Source organism: Zalophus californianus, chromosome 9, assembly GCF_009762305.2.
Source record: "Zalophus californianus isolate mZalCal1 chromosome 9, mZalCal1.pri.v2, whole genome shotgun sequence".
Classification (NCBI taxonomy): domain Eukaryota; kingdom Metazoa; phylum Chordata; class Mammalia; order Carnivora; family Otariidae; genus Zalophus; species Zalophus californianus.
In genome coordinates, this window is record NC_045603.1 from 87,139,590 (window position 1) to 87,161,616 (window position 22,027).

A 22,027-nucleotide genomic window follows, 5' to 3' on the forward strand; every position below is an offset into this window, starting at 1 on the left:
AATCATGCTGAGCTATAGTAGACTAGTTGCTGAGGAAAAGTTACAATAAATAAATTAACCCAAGACAAGTAAATAACTGTACTATGTTCAAAGTAAACAAATACTGGAGGAGGGGAGAAATGTGTGTGCAAAGTAAAAGTACATATTAATAAGCTTATCTAATAAAAAGTACAACTATGTAATTTCTAACATATACAAATTTACCAAGACAAACCAATGCCTCATTAGCAATAAAGGAAATCAAAACAATCACTAAACATATTGTATATAACTACTTTTTCTTTTCCTCAGTTAAGTAATATACATATTTCTAAGCATGGTAGGGTTAAAGTCACTTAGCTATCATAAAGCTTAACACCAGATAACTAACAAGAATCAAAATTAAAATTGAGAAGGGAAAAAAAAGGCCAAGAATAGTTTAAAATATTCCCATACCCTACTACTGTAAACACATGTAATTATTTTCTCTTAAAGATTTTAAGTAATCTCCACACCCAATGTGGAGCTCCAACTTAAAACCCCAAAAGATCAAGAGTCCTACCCCCTCTACCGACTGAGCCAGCCGGGCATCCCAAAACATGTAATGTTTTCCAAACCCTTAATTATGAAAATGTTTCACTAATTTAACAAAATGGAAGCAGCAACTCCCCTTCCCACAAACCCTAAATGTATATATTATGCAGATGTATATATATATATGATAAAGTGAACATAAGGGTGGGGCAATCTTACCCAGGAATAATCTTTGCACTTTAATTATCAAAGATAAATATTACAAAAACCCTTGGCAAAAAAGCTATTATTTACATTTAGTAGTTGATTTTACAAAACTAAAATTCATAATGAGTTAACATGATCAATTATTTTCATAGGATACATATAAAAGCCAATTCCATCAAGTGATCTAGGTAACATCATCTATAATGGAACAAATTGTCATCAGGTACCCCTTAAAGTGATACAGTGAGAATTTTGTTCTATTTTCTCCAAAACTGCATTAACCAAATCTCATCATTACAAAAAACCAAACAAGCCCAAAATGGGAGTATACAAAATAAAAGGTTTCTACTCTTCAAAACTATCAGTGACATAAAAGATAAAAAAAAAAAAAGGTTGAGGAAACTTTAAGATTAAAGGAGTCATGAAAACTAAATGCAATGCATGATCCCCAATTGGATTCTAAGCAGAGGAAAAAAAACTACTACAAAGGATATTATTGGGACTTAGTGCAACTTCAATACTAATAGCATCAATGTTAAATTTCTGGGTCTTGATAATTATGCTAAGGTTATGTAAATTAATATCCTTGTTCTTAGGAAATGCACACACTGAAGTATTTAGGGATTCTGTTCCTCTCAACTGTTCTCCAAAAAGTGGGGGCGGGGGAGTAGGCAGGCAGGGAAGGAAGGAGAAAGAGGGAGAGATTGGGGTCTCTCCCTAGGAAGGTAGACAGATGGAGAGACAAATGATGGATAGATATGAGCAAATGTAGCAAAATGACAACTGGTAAATCGGGGTTACGGTATATGGCATTTTATACATTAATGTATGACAAAGAAAATGTATGAGAGTTTTCCATCTTCTCTGGAAGCTGAAATTATTTCAAAATTCAGTTTAAAAATTCTGCCTTTCAAAAAAAAAAAACACCATAAAAAAAAGTCAAGAAAAACAATGTCAAAATGGGGGAAATTAACTCCTATCACAGCAGGGAAATGATGTTTTTCCTACTTAATAAAGATGAATAGGTTAACAAGATTTCCATTCTAAAAATAACAAAATCGGGGCGCCTGAGTGGCTCAGTCGGTTAGCATCTGACTTGATTTTGGCTCACGTCATGATCCCAGGGTCATGAGATCGAGCCCCGCATCAAACTCCATGCTCAGTATGGGGTCTGCTGGGGATTCTCTCTCTCTCCCTCTGCTCATACTAAATAAATAAATAAATAAAATCTTTTAAAAATAAAAATACAAAAACAATACAGGAAAAAGAGTAATGCAAATATATAAAAATATATTTACATTGTTTTTACACTGCATATATCTACATATATATGTAGAAATATATGGTAGTATCACTACACAGAAACTTCTTGATGGCAGAATAAACAAAAGCTTATGAGAAATGACAAGTTAGACCAAGTATCTATTACATGCAGGAAATATGTACATTTAATATTAAGGTTTATATAAATCAGGAAGAAAAACTCCCAATAGAAGGGCAAAGCAACCAAATAATCAATTTAGAGGAAAAAATACCAATAGCCAGAACATGTAAAGATACTCAAATCTTGCTAGTAATCAAAAAAATGTGTTTGGTAAATTGGCAAAGATAAAATAATGCCAATTATTGTCAATAATTATTGCCAAGCTTCAGGAAGACTAGAGAAACAGCACTATATTATATACACTGCTAGGTGGACTATAAATTGGTATGGTTTTCTGGAGGGGGAATTTAATAATACCTATCAAAAGCAAGTCTATATATGTACTCTTCGAACTAGTGAAATAGCTTCTAGGAATTTATATTAGCTCCCAAAAGGAGTTTATAAAAATATGTTCATTGATTACATTGTTCTTTATATTGGGGATAACTGGACCAAAAAAGATCCATCAAGAAAGGACTAATTAGGGATGCCTAGGTGGCTCAGTCGGTTAAGCATCTGCCTTCATCTCGGGTCATAATCCCAGGGTCCTGGGATCGAGTCCTGCATCAGGTTCCCTGCAGCAGGGAGCCGGCTTTTCCCTCCCACTCTGCCTGCCACTGCCCTTGCTCATGTGCACTCTCTCTCTCTCTCTCTGACAAATAAATAAATCTTAAAAAAAAAAAGAAACAAAGACAGAAAAAAGAAAGGACTAATTAAGAGCACCTGGGTGGCTGTTGGTTAAGCCTCCTACTCTTAATTTCTGCTCAGGGTCATGAGATCAAGTCCCGTGTTGGGCACCATGGTCAGTGGGGAATCTGCTTGAAATTCTCTCTCTCCCTCTCCCCCCACTCTCTTTCAAATAAATAAATCTTTAAAAATAAAAAAAGGACTGATTTAAATATAATAAACTATCACATAGGAATAGCATACAACCAGGGGTGCCTGGGTGGCTCAGTTGGTTAAGCGTCTGACTTCGGCTCAGATCATGATCCCAGGGTCCTGGGACTGAGCCCCGCATTGGGATCCCTGCTCAGTGTGGGGGGGGCTGCTTCTCCCTCTCCACCTGCCCCTCCCCACCACTCATGCTCTCTCTCAAATAAATAAAATCTTAAAAAAAAAAACAGTATACAACCATTAAAAAGTAATATTCATTGATGTGAAACAATGCCCAATATAGAACTGAAGACGTAAGCTACATGTAGGTGCAAAATGATTCAATTTATTTATTTCATACATATCTTAAGAAATCCAGTATGTACTACAGAATAAACAATGGTTTTCTATAGATGTTATAGTACCACTATCTTCCTGAAGGTTTTTAGTATCAAATCTTTAAAATAGTAGCTGGTATTACATTTATAACATTTATTTCCATGTGACAAAGTGGAAGAGCTAGACTCTACTAGGAATTAAGAAAAAACTTTGTTGGCTGTGAAATTTCAAAGTCTGTCATAATCAGGCAACATTAGGTGCTGTACTAAGCCCTTCCTTTCCCTATTCTCCATCCCTTTTCTTTATTCAGACTTCATCCTGAAGAATTAACAACTTTAAATATTTTCAGTAAAGACAGTGCACATTTTTAAAAATTCATCATCAAGATGATTTTATCAATTATCCACACCAAAGCACCACTATAAAGCAGCCACATTATTTTTTTAAGGTATGAATAAAACTGAACTCTTAGGTGAATGCTTGAAGCATATTGTAAATATAATGAGAAAGGCCCCAAAATACAATGCAAACTCCGTAGGATAATCAAATTCCAGGGTAAGATATAGTAAAAGATAGTAACAGTAATCGAAACACAGTACACAATACATATATTGCACAGGGGCTATTCTGCATTATAAATTATTGAGAGGCACCAGAGCATGAGTGGTTAAGGACTAAGACCCTGAATTTATACTGCCTCCGAAGTACTCAATCTACCACCAACTAGCCATGACCGTATAAAATATTTAATCTCGGGGCGCCTGGGTGGCTCAGTTGGTTAAGCCACTGCCTTCAGCTCAGGTCATGATATTGAGCCCTGCAGTCAGCCTCTCTGTTCAGCAGGGAGCCTGCTTCTCCCTCTCCCTCTGCCTCTGCCTCCAGCTCTAACTACAAGTGCTCTCTCTCCCCCCGTCAAATAAATAAAATCTTTAAAAAAAAAAAAAAAGGAAAAGAAAAGAAAAAATATTTAATCTCTTCTTACCTCAGTCTCCTCATATCTAAAATGAGAGCAAAAGTAATTACTTCAAAGAATATTTTAAGAATTAAATTAGTTAAAATAGGTAATGCAATAAAATATATGGGTAATGTGCAAGGCACAAAATAGCAGTATTAAAGCCTTTGCTAATCATGATTATTTCTGACCCCTACGCTCCCCTTATCCATTACACAATACTGTAACAGTCAATATGAAAAACTTTTTGAAGTCAACTGCTTATACATTTAATTTCTAGATAGTCCAAGCTCACCAAGCTACAGAAATAGTTCTAAAAATATTTCAAACTGTCACAATAAAACATCACATACATACACGAAACATGCTACTCACGGGACACCTGAGTAGCTCAGTCGGTTAGGTGTCCGACAATTGATTTCGACTCCGGTCCCATCTCAGGATTATGGGATGGAGCCCTGCAGAGTGCTCCACACTCAGTGGGGAGAGATGCTTGAGATTCTCTCTCTCCCTTCTCCTCTGCCCCTCCCCCCTACACGCTCTTGCTCTCTAATAAGTAAATCTTAAAAAAATAAGAAGAAAGAAATGCTACTCCCTAAATAGTCCACTCATTCTTTTACGCTTCCTTTTCTTTCTCTCAAAAGCTCTTAATTCTGTAAGTAAATAGTGGTGATGGTTGCAGAACACTATGAATACACTAAAAAACTGCTGAACCGTACACTTGGTAAACCTTATAGTATGCAAATTATATTTAAATATTAGCCTCAAATGATTTCCCTACAACCATTAACACAAAACTCTTAGATTTTCTATAATAACCTCATCTTTTTTTTTTTAGGATTTTATTTGAAAGAGAGAAAGAGAGAGAGAGAGAAAGTACAAGCAGGGGGAGGGGCAGAGGGAGAGGGAGAAGCAGGCTCCCGGCTGAGCAGGGAGCCCAATGCGGGACTCAATCCCAGGACCCTGAAATCATGACCTGCGCCGAAGGCAGACACTTAACCAACTGGGCCATCCAGGCGCCCCAACCCTCATCTTCATATACTAAGGGTAGGCAAAAATTTCTTAAAACAGAATACAGAAAGCATTATTTAAAAAAAAAAAAGTTGGTAAATTAGGTTTCACTGAAATTAGAAACTATTCTTCAAAAGATCCCATTAGAAAACCAAAGACAGGAGTGCCTGGCTGGCTCAGTTGGTGGAGCACGTGACTCTTGATCTCCGGGTTGTGAGTTTGAGCCCCACACTGGGTGTAGAGATTACTTAAAAAAAAAATAAACAAGGGGCACCTGGGTGGCTCAGTCGTTAAGCGTCTGCCTTCGGCTCGGGTCATGATCCCAGGGTCCTGGGATCGAGTCCCGCATCGGGCTCCCTGCTCAGTGGGGAGCCTGCTTCTCCCTCTCCCACTCCCCCTGCTTGTGTTCCCTCTCTCACTGTCTCTCTGTCAAAGAAATAAATAAAATCTTTAAAATAAATAAATAAATAAATAAACAAAATAGGAAACCAAAGACAGATTGGGAGAAGATATTTGCAATACATATAGATGACAAAGAAATTATATCCAAAATATATTAAAAATATATATAATAAAAGACAAGCCAGGGACACCTGGGTGGCTCAGTCGTTAAGTGTCTGCCTTCAGCTCAGGTCATGATCCCAACGGTCCTGGGACTGAGCCCCACACTGGGCTCCCCGCTCAGCGGGAAGCCTGCTTCTCCCTCTCCCACTCCCCCTGCTTGTGTTCCCTCACTGTTATCTCTGTCAAATGAATAAATAAAATCTTAAAAAAAAATTAAATTAAAATAAATGCTCATGTTATTTAAAAAAAAAAAAGGAGAGAGAGACAAGCCATTCAATAAAATAAGAGGAAAAGGCTTAAAAAGGCACTTCCCCAAAACAGGAAATTCAAATAGCCATAAACACATGAAAATGTGCTCAACACCTCATTTCTCATCAGGGAAGTACAATTAAAGCCAAAATGAGATACCACTACAAATCTACCAGAATGGCTAAAATTAAAAGACTGATAATACCAAGATATAGAGCAACTAAAACTCTAATTCACTGCCGGTGTGAATGTAAAATGATACAAGCAATTTGGGTAAGAGTTGTAGTTTCCAAAGCTAAAAATGCCCTATTCTATGACTTGGTAATTCCACTTATAAGGTAAACAGCCAAGAGAAATTAGGTTAAATAAAATGCTACAACCAGAACTAAGCCAGGATGACTGAAATCATAATAGAGCCAGGGGAGATGAGAGGACAGAAGAACAGACTGGAAAGGGAATTAAGAAATTCCATTTTACTGAAAGTATTTTTCATCAGGGTGGTGGTGGCACGGGTGCATACACACATATGAAACAAACGAACACTTAAGGATACTTTAGACACTTCATTGTACATTATAACTAAAATATTTTTTCAAAACAAGAGAATCCCTCAAACATCATCACCTCATGACCCTCTCTCTATAGTTGACTCCCACTTACTTTCTACTACTCTTCCCAGTCCTTATAGTATTTTTAATTGATCCCTAATCCCTGTTTCCAGAGAACCTTTCAAAGGTCACTATTAAAGCATTTAAAACATTTCATTACTTAGGGGCGCCTGGGTGGCTCAGTTGGTTAAACCGCTGCCTTCAGCTCAGGCCATGATCCCAGGGTCCTGGGATCGAGCCCCACATCGGGCTCCCTGCTCATGCAGGAAGCCTGCTTCTCCCTCTGCCTGCCGCTCCCCCTGCTTGTGCTCTCTCCCTCCCTCTCTCTCTGTGTCAAATAAATAAATAAAATCTTTAAAAAAAAAATTTCATTACTTAAATCTATTTAGATCTGTATACATCTGAAGAAATGTTAAGTTCCCTGAAGAGCTGAGTCCTGGCTTTCTTATTCACCTTGCTTCCAAGGTGCCTAGCACACCGCCATGTACTGGAGATATCAATAAATGTTTTCTGGATTTAAATAACTCCTATGGGGATGCCTGGGTGGCTCAGTTGGTTAAGCGTCAGCCTTCAGCTCAGGTCATGATCCCAGAGTCCTGGGATGGAGTCCCACATTGTGCTTCCTGCTGAGCAGGAAGCCTGCTTCTCCCTCTTCCTCTGCCTGCCGCTCCCCCTGCTTGTGCTCACTCTCTCTCTGACAAATAAATACAATCTTTAAAAAAAAAAAATCAATAAATAAATTAATTAAACGATGCCTATGACTTATAGAACAATCCCTCACTAAATCATTCCCCTTAACTTCTGTCTTTTAAAGACAATTTGTTTCCCCCTCTCCAATGGCAATCTTCTACCATTTCTAAAAAGAGGATTTGGGAGAAAAAAATGCATCTGAAATGAATCTGCACATCATAATCAACCCCAGCAGGATTGCTTCTCTAAATAAAAATGTATGGAAATACACACAATGAGAAAGTAAATGATTCTTCTACTTTAAAAACAAAAAGCTCCTACATTTATTGGATACATATTGTACAGCTCTATGAGGTAACTATTCTTACCAGCTACACCTTAGATGGGAAGTTTAAAAACTGTCCCAGATCAGGCGCCTGGGTGGCTCAGTTGGTTAAGCGACTGCCTTCGGCTCAGGTCATGATCCCGGAGTCCCAGGATCGAGTTCCACATCGGGCTCCCTGCTCGGCAGGGAGTCTGCTCCTCCCTCTGACCCTCTTCCCTCTCGTGCTCTCTATCTCTCATTCTCTCTCTCTCAAATAAATAAATAAAATCTTTAAAAAAAAAAACCTAACAAATCACCTTATTAAAAAAAAAAAAAGAAAAGAAAAAGAAACCCAAATAGTTAAACATATGAAAAGATGCCCAAATTCCCTCATAATGAAAGAAAAGTAAACTCAAACTACATTAGGATGCAATTTCTCATCTATTAGACTGGCAAAAATCCAAAAATTTGACACCACCTTCTTAGTAGTGCTATTGAGAAGGCAGATGCTCTAATAATGATGATGAGGACACAACCCCTAGGGTGGTCAATTTGGCAATATTTATCAAAATCACCAATACTTACATAACCTTTGGTCCACCCTCTCTTATCATTTTTAGGAATTTTTCCTACATATATAATTATACATGTACAAAATGACATATGGTCAAAAATCTATCACTGCAGCACTATTTAAAATAGCCAAAGACTAGAAATAACCCAAGTGTTTATACAAGTTTGGTTAAATAAACTGAAAGAACATTCTCTATGAACAAATATAGAAAGATCTCTAGCATAAAGTAAAAGAACAAGGTACACATACGTGCAACAAAGATATTAACAGTGGGGGAAACTTGGTATAGGGTATAAGGGAGCTCTGTAATCTTTATAATATTACTGTAAACCTAAAACTGCTTTAAAATAAAAAGCTCAGGGGCACCTGGGTGGCTCAGTCAGATAAGCATCTGCCTTTGGCTCAGGTCATGATCCTGGGGTCCTGGGATTGAGCCCTGCGTCCGGCTCCCTGCTCAATGGGGAATCTGCTTCTCCCTCTCCCTCTACCCCTCCTTGCCAATCATGCACTCTCTCTCAAATAAATAAAATCTTTAAAATAAAACAAAATGAGAAATTTACAAAAATAAGGTATAGACAGTGTACACAGTTCACTAGATTACGTGTAAGAAAGGAGAATGAAACTACATATTTACCTGCTTATACTTTCATAAAGAAATACTAGAAGAATTCGCTAGAAACTACTAACAGTGATACATATTTGGCGAAGAAGGAACAAGAAAATGGGGCAATATTTCTCAATATAAGCTATTATTTTTTTTTAACTTGTTAAAGATTGTCTTTCCCAAAAGAAAACGGAGTAATTTTTAAAAAGCAGCTCCACAAGAATTATCTCCTTCTATAATGAAACCCAAGGAAAGTTTCTGGCACAGTATTTACATACCAGTAGATTATGAGTTTAACAACTATTAAACTTCTCTAAACATAAACTTTTAACCTCTATGGTATATGCTTTCCATAATTAAAAACCAAAATATTTTGTTCAATTTTGAATGAAGATAAATAGAAAAATGGTTTTTATAGACACTTGCTCTTCATACAATTTCTCAGAATACACCTATTTGACACAGTAATTTACAACAAAGCTCAGTAATATGATCTCAAAACTAGTGAAAACAAACCCCTTAATGTTGTACAAGTTCACTTTTTTGTATAATAATCAGTGTTGTTTGCTAATAAAAAGACTGAAACCTATGGCAGTGAAAAAACAAAGAGCACAAAGTATTAAATGCCACCAATTTTAAAGACATGTATTCACATTGGTCTGCTCATTAGCTATTTTGAAGACCCTAAACTCACTTTTTTTCTGTTCTCCAAATTTTAAGAATTGGATTAATTTATCTTTATCTCCACCTATTTTTTAAATTCCATGTATCCACAGGAATGTCTAAACAAGAACTTATTTTTAATTTTAAGAAGGGCAAAAGTATGCCCATTAAGAAATACATCAACTAAAAGTTAAAACAACTCACATATGCTTACTTACCTTGAAAGGTTTGTCTCCACTGTGTGTCAGCATATGCCTCTGTAACCAACTCTGACTGGTTGACGGAGTGTTATACACTTTGCAACCTTTCCATAAGCAAACAAATACCTGTTAAAAGAAGAGCCATAATAATTTTCATCACTCATTTCAACAGAGTTTTATTCCTTGTAAATTCAAATGAACACGTTGCAAGTCTTTAATTGACAAATAGAGCCATTAATGTATGAGTCAGTCAAAATGCTTAAAGTTTTGAACTTCCAGTATGAGAGGCATGGTTTTAACCTTTTCCCCTTAAGGCTGCTGTCCAATTCCTTAAATGGGGACTGACAAACCAATCCCAAAGTGTCACTGAGAAGGAAATATACAAAATATTAACAATATATCCCTAAGGAACCAGGACTATACACCATTATTTTTATATTTACTACATGAGGGAACAAGCATGTATTAATCATAAATATCAGGAAAATACAAGGGTATAAAGAAACAATAAAAATAAATCAAAATAATCAAATATTAATTTTTAAAGATGAACTTAAAAAATTAGTAAAGCAATTAAATTACCAAATTAAATTTTTCTGCTCTTGATTCCTTATTCTCACATACATACTAATACTCAATTTTACAATGTTCTATTCATTAAAAATTATTTCTAATTATCTTGATTATGAAGCAAAATCTAATACAAAATATTAAATTAATACAATTGCAAAAGCAATGGGCATAAACTGTCCTATCATCCATGATAGATCCACATTCCTGGATTCACGTAATTGAGTATAACTGGGCTTGGAAAGTATTAATCTAACAACTAACAATCTAATCTTTATCATCTTCCCACTAATGAGAGATCAGTTTTCTAACATTATATTTCCATCAAACTGAACACTGAAAACTGTCCCCCAACATCAGTAAAAGTACGAATCCACTGTAATCATAACCTTCAAAGAATCATTTATAGGCTCTGCTCTTTTCTAAGAGCAATTATAAAAAGAACATTTTGAAGACTTTATGTAGAAAAGAATAAACTTACAGAACTGAAGAAGCAATCATTAAACAGTTTAAAATAAACTTTTTTTAAAGCCTAGAAAAATCAACAGCCTAAAATAACTTTTTTACTGAAAACCAAAACCATTTTATATCAGATAGGTCTAACAAGGCAATACTGCTTTTGCTGTTTGACACTGTTTGGATACATATCCTGACTCCTGTACAGATTGGCTAATTTCTTTTAGTTACTTTTAGTTAAACAGATATAGAAATCCTAACATTTCCTCCTTCATACCTAAAATCCCCGACCCTAGTGTAGGTTTATAAAATGATTCCTGAAGTTCCCAGAATTAAAAGCTACTTTTTAAATAAATGTGTAAAAAAGAAAGAAGTTCTTAAAACTATACGTATTATCTTGTGGAAATTAATTCAATAATGTTTAATAATCACATGCAGATGTGGGGCGCCTGGGTGGCTCAGTTGGTTAAGCGACTGCCTTCGGCTCAGGTCATGATCCTGGAGTCCCGGGATCGAGTCCCGCATCGGGCTCCCCGCTCGGCGGGGAGTCTGCTTCTCCCTCTGACCCTCTTCCCTCTCGTGCTATCTCTCATTCTCTCTCTCTCAAATAAATAAATAAAAAATCTTTAAAAAAAAAAAATAATCACATGCAGATGATCAGTGCTATCTATCAATTTCCTCACTCAAGACTACTACATTCTAAGTCTTGAATATTCAATTCAAGTAATAAACAGGACTCAGAGGTTGGTTTACAATTCTCTCACAAGTCATACCACATAAAGAAAAATGCCTCAAAGCAAGTAATTGGAAAAAAAAATTAACGTCATTTATGCAATGATTTTTTTAACAGTGAAGACTGCTGTCTTAACTCTTAAGCAAGCTCTGTGCTGAGTTACTTTCAAACAATTAAGGTAAATACTCAAACACTGCCCCTATCTAACATTAGCCAACCACTACATTTGAGAGCAACAACAATCTCTGACTTCTAATAAACATGAATATGGAGACAACAGCAGACTGTAATTCCACTCGATAATAGCCTTCACTCTGAGTAGGTATGGGCTAGACTCTACATGGAATATTGTCTAGTAACATTATTAGAGAAACACCTTCAGGTTCAAAGAAAAACCATAACCTTCAACCTAACGAATTTTATAGGAAATGAAGTGTAAAGAGACCAAAGTTAACTATGTTTAGCTATAACGGGGTGAAATATTCGGAAAATAATTCCTGGGCGTGGGAGGTAGGGGAAGAGGAAGCACTAAAGTTGCACAAAGACAAAAGAGGCACCACAACACCACACCAAGGATCCATAAAAACCACAAAACTGTTGAGGCGCCTGGGTGGCTCAGTTGGTTGAGCGACTGCCTTCGGCTCAGGTCATGATCTCAGGGTCCTGGGATCGAGCCCCACATCAGGCTCCCTGCTCCGTGGGAAACCTGCTTCTCCCTCTCCCACTCCCCCTGCTTGTGTTCCCTCTCTCGCTGTCTCTCTCTGTCAAATAAATAAATAAAATCTTAAAAAAAAAAAACCACAAAACTCTTTAAAAGCTGAATTTTTTTCCTAATCTATGTTAGGAAGACACTTCAATAAAAAAAGTTCAAAATCTGACAAAAGGGTCTTCTAACGTGAGTTTTTAGATACACAGTATCTGAAAAATGTTTTCATACCCAATTTTTAGAAACTTTCTCATTGTAAAAATTAACCCTGAAAACCAACCAAACACCATAGGAATCCAATCCAAATGTGAAAGGAATTATTCAAGAATAAAATCTGTCATGCTTCCTCTATACCATCTTAAAACAAATTAAGATCTAGCTGTATTAATTAGAATGCTGAGGCACAGAGGTACATAGTGTAGTATCTCATGATAGGCAGACTTATATAAGGTTTATTATTAGATGTAATATAAATAGGGGCGCCTGGGTGGCTCATTTAAGTGTCCAACTCTTGATTTTGGAGCAGGTCATGATCTCAGGGTGCGCTCAGCATGGAGTCTGCTTGAGAGATTCCCTCTCTCCCTCTGCTCCTCCCCCTGCTTGTGCTCTCTCCCTCTCTCAAATATATAAATAAAATATTTTAAAAAAAGAAAAGTAACAGAAATAGCACAAAAGTAAATGACCTGAATTCTACCCAGAGCTTTCACACTTCGCAGCAATGCTGGAAGAATACTTATCTAAACGTCTATTTCCTTTTTCATCAAACACTGTGAGCACACATTTGCTAACTCCAAAATATGATGAAAATGCAAGATTATATATTATATGTTCTCTCAGAAGGACTACTGAACAGAAAAATTGGGTTTATAATAGACACTGGCGGTCCTTTCTCAAAATAACTGCCACCCAATTTTTCTGCCAGACTGTCTTAAGAAAAAAGAAAAGAAACCCCACACAGTTATTAAAAGAATATTTCTGGACTACCAAAGAATCTTCAAATTTATAACGACCTAACTTAAAAGATGTAGAGGTCTAAAATTTCAATGTTACAGGGAGGTTTGGGCTTTCTGCTGAGAGGTCTTCTGGAAAACCTTCCTCATTACTATCAGAACAGGTCAGTTTTACCTCAAGGGAACGCCTCCAAAATGCCCCAAATTAAAAAGAATGGTACAAACCTGGGGACCAAGGCTAGTGTAAATCTCCTTCACTTTCATCAGTTTCTTTGACCAAATGTACCAAGGGTATTTTTCTGACTGTATTTATGGCTTACTCTTTTGACAGTTTGTGTGACAGTATAAAGATACATGCACTTAAACCTATCTGGCCACTAACATTTCACACTTGGAAGTGTACAAATGAATCCAACAAAATTTTAAGTAAATTGTAAAATCTACTGCAAAAGAATACAACGCAACGTGACAGAATCTAAGTATGTGTAAGGAAAATTCAGTTAGTAGTAAGGTAAATTAAAACCCAGCCAAGTACGGGGCGTCTGGGTGGCTCAGTCGTTAAGCGTCTGCCTTCAGCTCAGGTCATGGGCCCAGGGTCCTGGGATCGAGCCCCACATTGGGCTCCCTGCTCAGAGGGAAGCCTGCTCCTCCCTCTCCCATTTCCTCTGCTTCTGTTCCCTCTCTCACTGTGTCTCTGTCAAATAAATAAAATCTTTAATAAAATAATAATAAAAAAAATCAGCCAAGTATATTCTAAGTAGAGCCAGTAGGCAATATAATTTATATGGAGGGGTAGGGAAAGGGGCTAGTTTACCAAGGAATTAGATTCCTTTTGCAGTAAAATGATACAGAAAGATTTTATATAAAGCAAAAGATACACCATCTACAGTCAGGAAAGGGTTGGATGATTTCATGGATCCCTTAAGCTTTAATATTTCTCAGGAAAAAACCCAGCTCACTGTTTTACAAGATTTGAACAAACAGAAAAGAAACAAAGTATTTTTATATGTAATTATTTTGTCTCAAATTCAGTTTGCTCTTCCAAGACCTAAAATGACAGCTATAATATTTTGTATCTTATTATTTTTAGCCACATTAAATGAACATTTTCAATTTTCTCTGTTAAAAGATATTTAATAAAAGAGAGGACAAAAATACTTAATGGAACACTCAAATTACAAGAATTAAGTATTTCTCCTTTATTACAAAAGATATGACCAATTTCAGGTTGTGTTCAGGAGATACCAGATAGGCAATCAAAACTCAAAGTGACCTCCTAATGATTTCACTTCTAGGAGCATTCCAATTTAACCCTGACTGTCTACAAATGTCATTTTATATAGCATATAAAGGTAACTGATCTCATTCAAATCTTTGAATATCATCCCTCCCCCGCAAATCTCCCGTGGGACCTCTGCCCTCAAACACCCAAGAACATATACAAAAATGAACTTAATAAAATGACACATGTAAAATAACTCCTGCATCAAGAAACAGATTTCTTGGGGCGCCTGGGTGGCTCAGTCGTTAGGCATCTGCCTTCGGCTCGGGTCATGATCCTGGGGTCCTGGGATCGAGCCCCACATCGGGCTCCCTGCTCAGCGGGAAGCCTGCTTCTCCCTCTCCCGCTCCCCCTGCTTGTGTTCCCTCTCTCGCTGTCTCTCTGTCAAATAAATAAATAAAATCTTTAAAAAAAAAAAGAAACAGATTTCTTTCTGGCAACTGTTTTTTAAAGTGAGAAATAGTTAAAACAGAAAGAAGAGAACACTAATGGATGAACCACTGAAATCCTACAAGACGAAGTTTCCCACCTACCAAGACTTCAGTGTATATTGAGGATACTGGAATTTGAAATTTGATTAGTAAAATAGTTCAGTCCAGTTTTTGAAATCCAGTCATGCATCGAAGTATGAACCCAAGAACACAATTCTACCATACCTAACCAAAAAAGGTTAACTTTTTTTTTAAGCTTGTTTTTATATTTTAAATAAGAGCACTTTCATAAATGTTCTTTAAAAGGTACATTTCAGGTGCCTGAGTGGTGGAGGTGGTTAAGTATCTGACTCTTGGGTTGGGCTCAGGTAGTGATCTCAGGATCGTGAGATCGAGGCCCTCATCAGGCTCTGTGCTCAGCAGAGTCTGCTTGAGACTCTCTCCTGCTCCCTGTGTGCTGCCCCCAATTAAATAATCTTTAAAAAAAAAGTTACATTCATTAATTTGGTATTTAAGTGGTTAGTTTAACTTTTGAAATAGAAGAATCTACCCACTTTGATATATGAAAAGGTCAGGAAAAGCTACTCTACCCAATTTCAGCCTCCAAATATAATTACAGTCCATGTGACATGGCAACATAAAAAGCTTAAAGGGGGGGGAAGAAGTTTCTAAGCTGTTACATGATGGTTTTATTTTCCCAGGGTGACAATCAGAATGGGATGAGAAAAAGAACAGGATTAATATAGTATTTAGGGCGCCTGGGTGGCTCAGACGGTTGGGTGTCTGCCTTCGGCCCGGTCGTGATCCCAGGGTCCTGGGATCGAGTCCCCCATCGGGCTCCCTGCTCGGGGGGGGGCCTGCTTCTCCCTCTCCCTCTGCTGCTCTTTCACTCTCTCTGTCAAATAAATAAATGGAACCTTTAAAAATATATATAGTATTTAGATCTTGCTAACTTATTGCTCCAATAAAACTCATCTTTTAATAATCAGAAGCATAAAATCCTCTCGAGGTACCAATTTTTTCATTTGTTTCTGTTCCATCAAGACGGTTTAACACTTGGGGTAGAAAGAAGAGAAATAAAAAATCTAAAAAAATAAAATTATGTCATGAAAATCAGCTGTTTCCCACATATATAAAGTATCTAGAACAAAGTTATGAAGACAAAGTTCAATAGTGGTTACTAGGTGCTGGGGAAAGGGAGGATTAGGGATTTACTGCTGAATGGGTATAGATTTGTTTTGAGATACTGAAAAAATTCTGGAAATGGATAGTGTTGATGGTTGTACAACAATGTGAATATACTTAATGCCACTGAACTGTATGCTTAAAAACAGTTACAATGATTTTTTTAAAGTTCCCTTCAAAGAGGCCATTCAAAAAAAAAAGTCCCAGCCAACACCCACTTTATTTTAAGCACAAAACCAGATCAAGATTTCCTGTTACATAGCTGTGTCTAGTTTTCAAAGTTTCATTCATACTTTCATTCTGAAAGCTTAAGTCTATGTACCAATGACAGGTATGTAAAAAATAATTTGAACGTATTTTCTCCACTGCTGATTCTTTAACATTTGTAGTTCAGCAATTAATGTCCTTCAAAGATCAGGCCTCCTTTCTGTGGTCAAAACAGCATTAGTCTTAAAAATTATGAATATGCATTCAAGAAATGGCATGGGGGCAGGGAGGTTCATTTTAGCAAGTTTATACTTATAGAAATACCAAGACTTCATGCTTAGCTCTTTGATATCAATTAAGTAAATATAGCTGCAGTGATTACATGATACATTCAGTCTGCATCTCCATTTTTTCTACAGATCCTTAAAGGGCTAAAAACTTTCTCATAAGGCTGTGTACCAACTCCTCAACATGTAGGATCCAACACTTAGGAATGTGAAATTCTCCCACACCTACTAAGAGAAGCCCAGTAATCCATGATCCTATATATAGTTGCTAAAAAAGCTAAAAACTAAAAAAGCATCATGCCACGGCTCAAAATGCTATCTTAGTGACATATACCAAGTGACATCAAGCACTGGCTCACAAAAGGCAACTCTGTAATAAATAGGAAACCAACTCAGTTGATAGTTCACACTAAAAATCTGAAATATGTGAGAAGGGAAAAAGGCTATTACAAAATATATTACAAAAATAACCTAACCACTGAGCTGGGCTGGATTAGAAGGTGAAAATACCATATGACGGGCAAAGTTCATTAATATACCATCTGTTGTCAAAATCAAATCTATTAAGACAAATCTTTACTTATCAAATTTAAGTAATCAAAAGATGGACACATTACAACATATTGTGACAATGGCAAAGATTTCTTAAAAGAAATTTCAATGCACAAATACCACCAGTTAAAATGTTAGAGATGCTTATATGATTGCATGTTTTTTTTTTAAAGATCAATAATGCAATCTAAATATCAATGCAACCCTGGAAATAGTTACCCACTCACTTAAACCATAATGACCTTAACCATTTTAATATCAGTATTATCTCAACAGTGGTGGGAGGTTGATAGGAAATTATGTGGCCTAAAGATTATCTGTACTTACAATGTGACATTAATTTCTGGAAAATGCACTAAAGTGTGGTAACTATTCAAGACAAACAATAGTAAAGTTGAAAAAAATTTTAAGTAACATTATAATACTTTGATCCATTACACTTTGACTCACCTAATTTACTTAGCTCTTAATTCACTATCCAATAAAAATTACCTAAACTGACACAATTAAATGTATTCCTAAAAGGGTACAGGTCAATACTCACTAATCATAACTTCCTATCTAAGCCAGCTCTGCTAAGACCTGGGAAAAGACAATCAGTTCTCATTCACAAATAAGAATGCAAGTTGTCATTTAACAGAACTCTATATATTAATCCTGGTACCAACAGTCTCTCCAGTTAATTTCAGCATCAGAGATAATTTAGGACCATTCTAACAAAAGAAATCCTAAATAGTGCCAACTCCTAAATGTCCTCAACTCAAAACATGAGAAACTTGGAATAGGCTGCATTCATTTATTATATTCCCACTATATTCTAGAAAGTCTAGTATTACCACTATATTTTAAAAAATTGAATTTCTTCCCACTATATTTTAGAAAGTCTAATTTCTTCTAAAGGCAAATTAAAATCCAACACATAATATGCCCTCTATTTGATTCCATCAAGTATGTGCGAAATAAACAAAAGAAAAAAACTGTGAAAAAATAAAGCCTGTGTAAAAACAATCCCAAATTACTTTGAGAAAAAAAGCCTAACTAGCAATTATAAATTAATAAAACTAATGAAAACAGGGAGTGAAAAAAAGAAATGACAAAACCAACCCCTCCTCGCTGACCATCTACATGTATGGAACGGATGTGATCTGCCAGATCTGGACTAGAGTTGAAGCAAGCCTGGCACTGGTCCCAACAACAATTATAGGCAATATTTTTGCTTGAAGAAGTAGTGCTTCCTTGTCCATTCATCATTGCTGGAGTTGAACGCCCACTGGAAATTGTGCTGTCTACATCCATTATAGTACTGCTTATGCTACAAAAGAAGAAAAAAGGCTGTGTTATTCCTAGAAATTCACTAACATGAATATGATCTTATAATTAAGATTACTACTTGACATTCTGCTCCATACAAAGCATACTAACCATATTTTCTATTAGAAAACAACACTGCTTTGAAATTATTTAGTTGGCAATAAAGTGCAAATCAAGGCAAAAAACACTAGTACCTCAAAACCAGATATGGGATAATTTAAGCAACTTTTGGCAGACATGAACTCCCCAATACTAAAACCTACAGAAAACACACACACACACAGCTCAACGCATTTCATCCCTTCCATAGTTCTAAGAAGCACAATAAAGTAACAGAGTAATAGCTACTCTAGCTATAAATAAGAATCAAGAGTATCTTTACAGTTCTGCAAATCACTTGTTAATCCAAAATCTTATCTTCTATTCACTAATCTGAGGATTAGTGCTTGTCATAGCCTACCTCTCTCCGTCTCAAAGAAGTTTGGGAAATTGTGTTGTATTTTCCCTTCTAAAAAGCAGGGACACCTGGGTGGCTCAACTGGTTAAGCATCTGCCTTTGCTCAGGTCATGATCCCAGGGTCCTGGGATCAAGTCCCACATTGGACTCCTTGCTCAGCAGGGAGCCTGCTTCGCCTTCTGCCTGCTGCTCCCCCTGCTTGTGCTCTCTGACAAATAAAATCTTTTTAAAAAATTAAATAAATAAATAAGCAGAAGAGAGAAAACTGGGTTTTCTACAATCAAAGTTTCCCTGATTTTACTGAAGTCCAAATAAAATGTCTTTTCCTGGCCTTCATTTTTTTTTTAAACTAGTCTCAATCCACAAAAAGGACTGAAAAGCCAATCAATCCTTTTTACTTTTTATTTACTAAACAAAGTATAACATATTAGTAACCCTTTTATTAAGAAAATCACATATTAGAAATAAAAGTAATAGAAGTAATTCTGAATGCCCAAAATTTCATATCTTAATAAAATGAACACACTTTTGCTTCCTTTTAAAAGCCATCAATTTAGGGGAACCTGGCTGGCTCAGTCAAGAGAGTATGTGACTCATCAAATAAATAAATAAAATCTTAAAAAAAAATCTTTAGAGGTGCCTGGGTGGCTCAGTCAGTTAAGCATCCGACTTGGCTCAGGTCATGATCTCAGAGCTGTGATATCAAGCACTTCATCAGGCTCCATGGTAGGCAGAGTCTGCTTAAGGTTCTCTCCCTCTCCCTTTGCCCCTCCCCTTGTGCTCATTCTTTCTCTCTCTCTTAAAAAAATAAATAAAATTTAAAAAAAATTAAAAGCAATTCATTAAAAAAAATTTTTATTATCTTCCCAATACAGAAACTACAGGGAAGTAGCTTCAACCACAGAGGGGTCAACAGTAAGAATGTTTGCAGGCTAAAATCCATCAAAAGCTATGTATCTGCTTGCAATTTAACAAAAATTATGAAAGTTATATTAACTCTTAAGGGGTATGCTTCCCTACTCCCAAGTTTTTAATTACAGAAAATTTCAAAAACACAGAAAAGTGTATCTAAATCTTAACTTCACAATTTACATTTTATCCTTTTTGCTGTAATTTTTTTTCTCAATCATCTGCAAGTTGCAAACACGATACTTCAACCACAATTATTTCAGGACACACCTTCTAAAAATAAGAACATTCACCTAAAACCACAACCTTATTTGCTCATATATAAAAGTCAAAATAAATTTTAACTTATTCAATAAGCTTTCTGTTGTTTTTCCCTGCCCCCTTATTAAGTAAGCTTAATAATAATTTGTGTCTAACATCCTATGCACCCATTTAAAAAAACTAGCAAAAATGTTTTTGTATGCTTCAGACATGAAAAATATCTCAGATTTCCCTTTAAAGAATATTCACGTAAGTTCACGTGGCTATCTACCATTCAATATATATGTTCTAAATTTAAACTCTAACACTTCATTCTAAAACTTTGTAATTGGCAGGCTCAATCAGTAGAGCATGTGACTCTTGATCTTGGGGTTGTAAGTTCCAGCCCTACACTGGGTGTGGAGATTTGGTTTTTTTCCTTTGTAATCTCTATTCAACTCTCAAATGCAAATCACCTCTTGAATACCTAAACATTTATTCATATTTTTTTGTTTTTTGCAGGAATAAACTGTGAGTATGGCAGTTTTTCTAAAATGCATATTTTAATTTGAGCCTTAGAAATTTCAAGTTTCATGACCACAAAATGGTTGGTTACCTATTTTCCTTATTGTGGTTTCATATATTTTGACTATAAAACTCAACTTTTGTAAATCATACTAATTAACTCCAAAGGCAAATAAAATACTAATAGTTTTAAGTGAACAACCAACCACACTCAAATTATAAACAATCTTAGGGAAAGAGATAAATTTCAATGACCTACTATGACACAATCTCTAAGGTACAGCAAAGCGTAAAGATGCACACATGCACGCACGCACACACGGTAGTAATGCTCTAATTTCCACACCTAGGTCGGAAAGGGAGATATAGACACAGCTATCCTCTAAAGGCAAAACTTGTTTTGAAGGATACACAAAACACTGTCCATGTTTTTTTGGAGGGGGGAAGGGAGGGTCAGTAGGAGAGAAACCTTTTGTATAATTTTTAATCTTATACATGTACTACTTTCATGTAAAAGTCCACAATTAGTTGAAAATGAAACCAATTTTCTCCTTAAATTGGACAGAGTAAAGGTCAAGAGACTCCTACTCGTAACATATCCAACTAGCAATATAAAGACTATCTACACAGTGCTTAATGTACTTTTGCTTATTAATTTTACCATAGAAAGGGAACCCTGTAAGTTCAAATATCCATAAACACTAAGCACTGGGTAATCAGTCTATGTGCAGTATCGTTCACTTGAAACACAGTACTTCATGTGGATACAGATCCTCATAAAAAGATGGCGTAATGCTGATGTTAAGAGCGTGAACTGTGTCTATCGATGGCAACTAAGCTGCAAACGCAATGGCAGAGGAGGTAAGGGACAGGTCCCATGCCCTAGAAGACTCAAGAGACGTTCACACATGTGCAGCATACCCAGAGAGTCTCCCATTCCCTAGCAGGGCCAACTGGAGTCCTACCAAATAGCCCTTTTAGGTTCCTCCAACTTCTAGGCAGTGCCCAAATCCTAAGCCTCCGGGCTCCCTTTTGGCCCCAGACCCATGCTGAAATCAGTGGTTCTCTCCATTCCTAAGACTGATAAAGGGCAACAGTCCTGCTGCAGGAGAGCACAGGAGACAAGTTGTAGTTAATTTCGATTTTGACAGGACACTGAGCTAGATATAGATCTCATAGAAAACAGTCTTCCTCCTTCCTATAATAAGATATCAAGATGATCTGAACTAGACGGGGACATTCCTTTCACTTGATCCTGTAATATTCCAGGATAGTAAATACATTAAAAGTTTCACTCAGTTCTCCTTCCCAATGAACACCTATTGATTCTGTAAAATGTGAACAAAAGCAGCCTAGTATTTGGACAAAAACCGAAGGCAGAAAAAGCACTCTTACTATTTAGATAATTATAATAATCTAAATAAAGCAGTGCTTCTCAATATTATATGAATT

The 22,027-nt window shown here is 36.3% G+C and overlaps 1 protein-coding gene across 1 annotated transcript in view; it reads right to left on the reverse strand.

The window, feature by feature from the left end:
* The window catches only part of AEBP2 (AE binding protein 2), a 67,727-nt gene that overhangs the window by 26,313 nt on the left and 19,387 nt on the right, over positions 1-22,027 (reverse strand). The window contains exons 2-3 of the mRNA XM_027593266.2: positions 18,238-18,445; positions 9,793-9,900 (exon numbers count right to left, since the gene is read on the reverse strand). Of these exons, the coding sequence (XP_027449067.1) occupies positions 9,793-9,900; positions 18,238-18,445 (316 nt within the window). The remainder of the gene's footprint in view (positions 1-9,792; positions 9,901-18,237; positions 18,446-22,027) is intronic.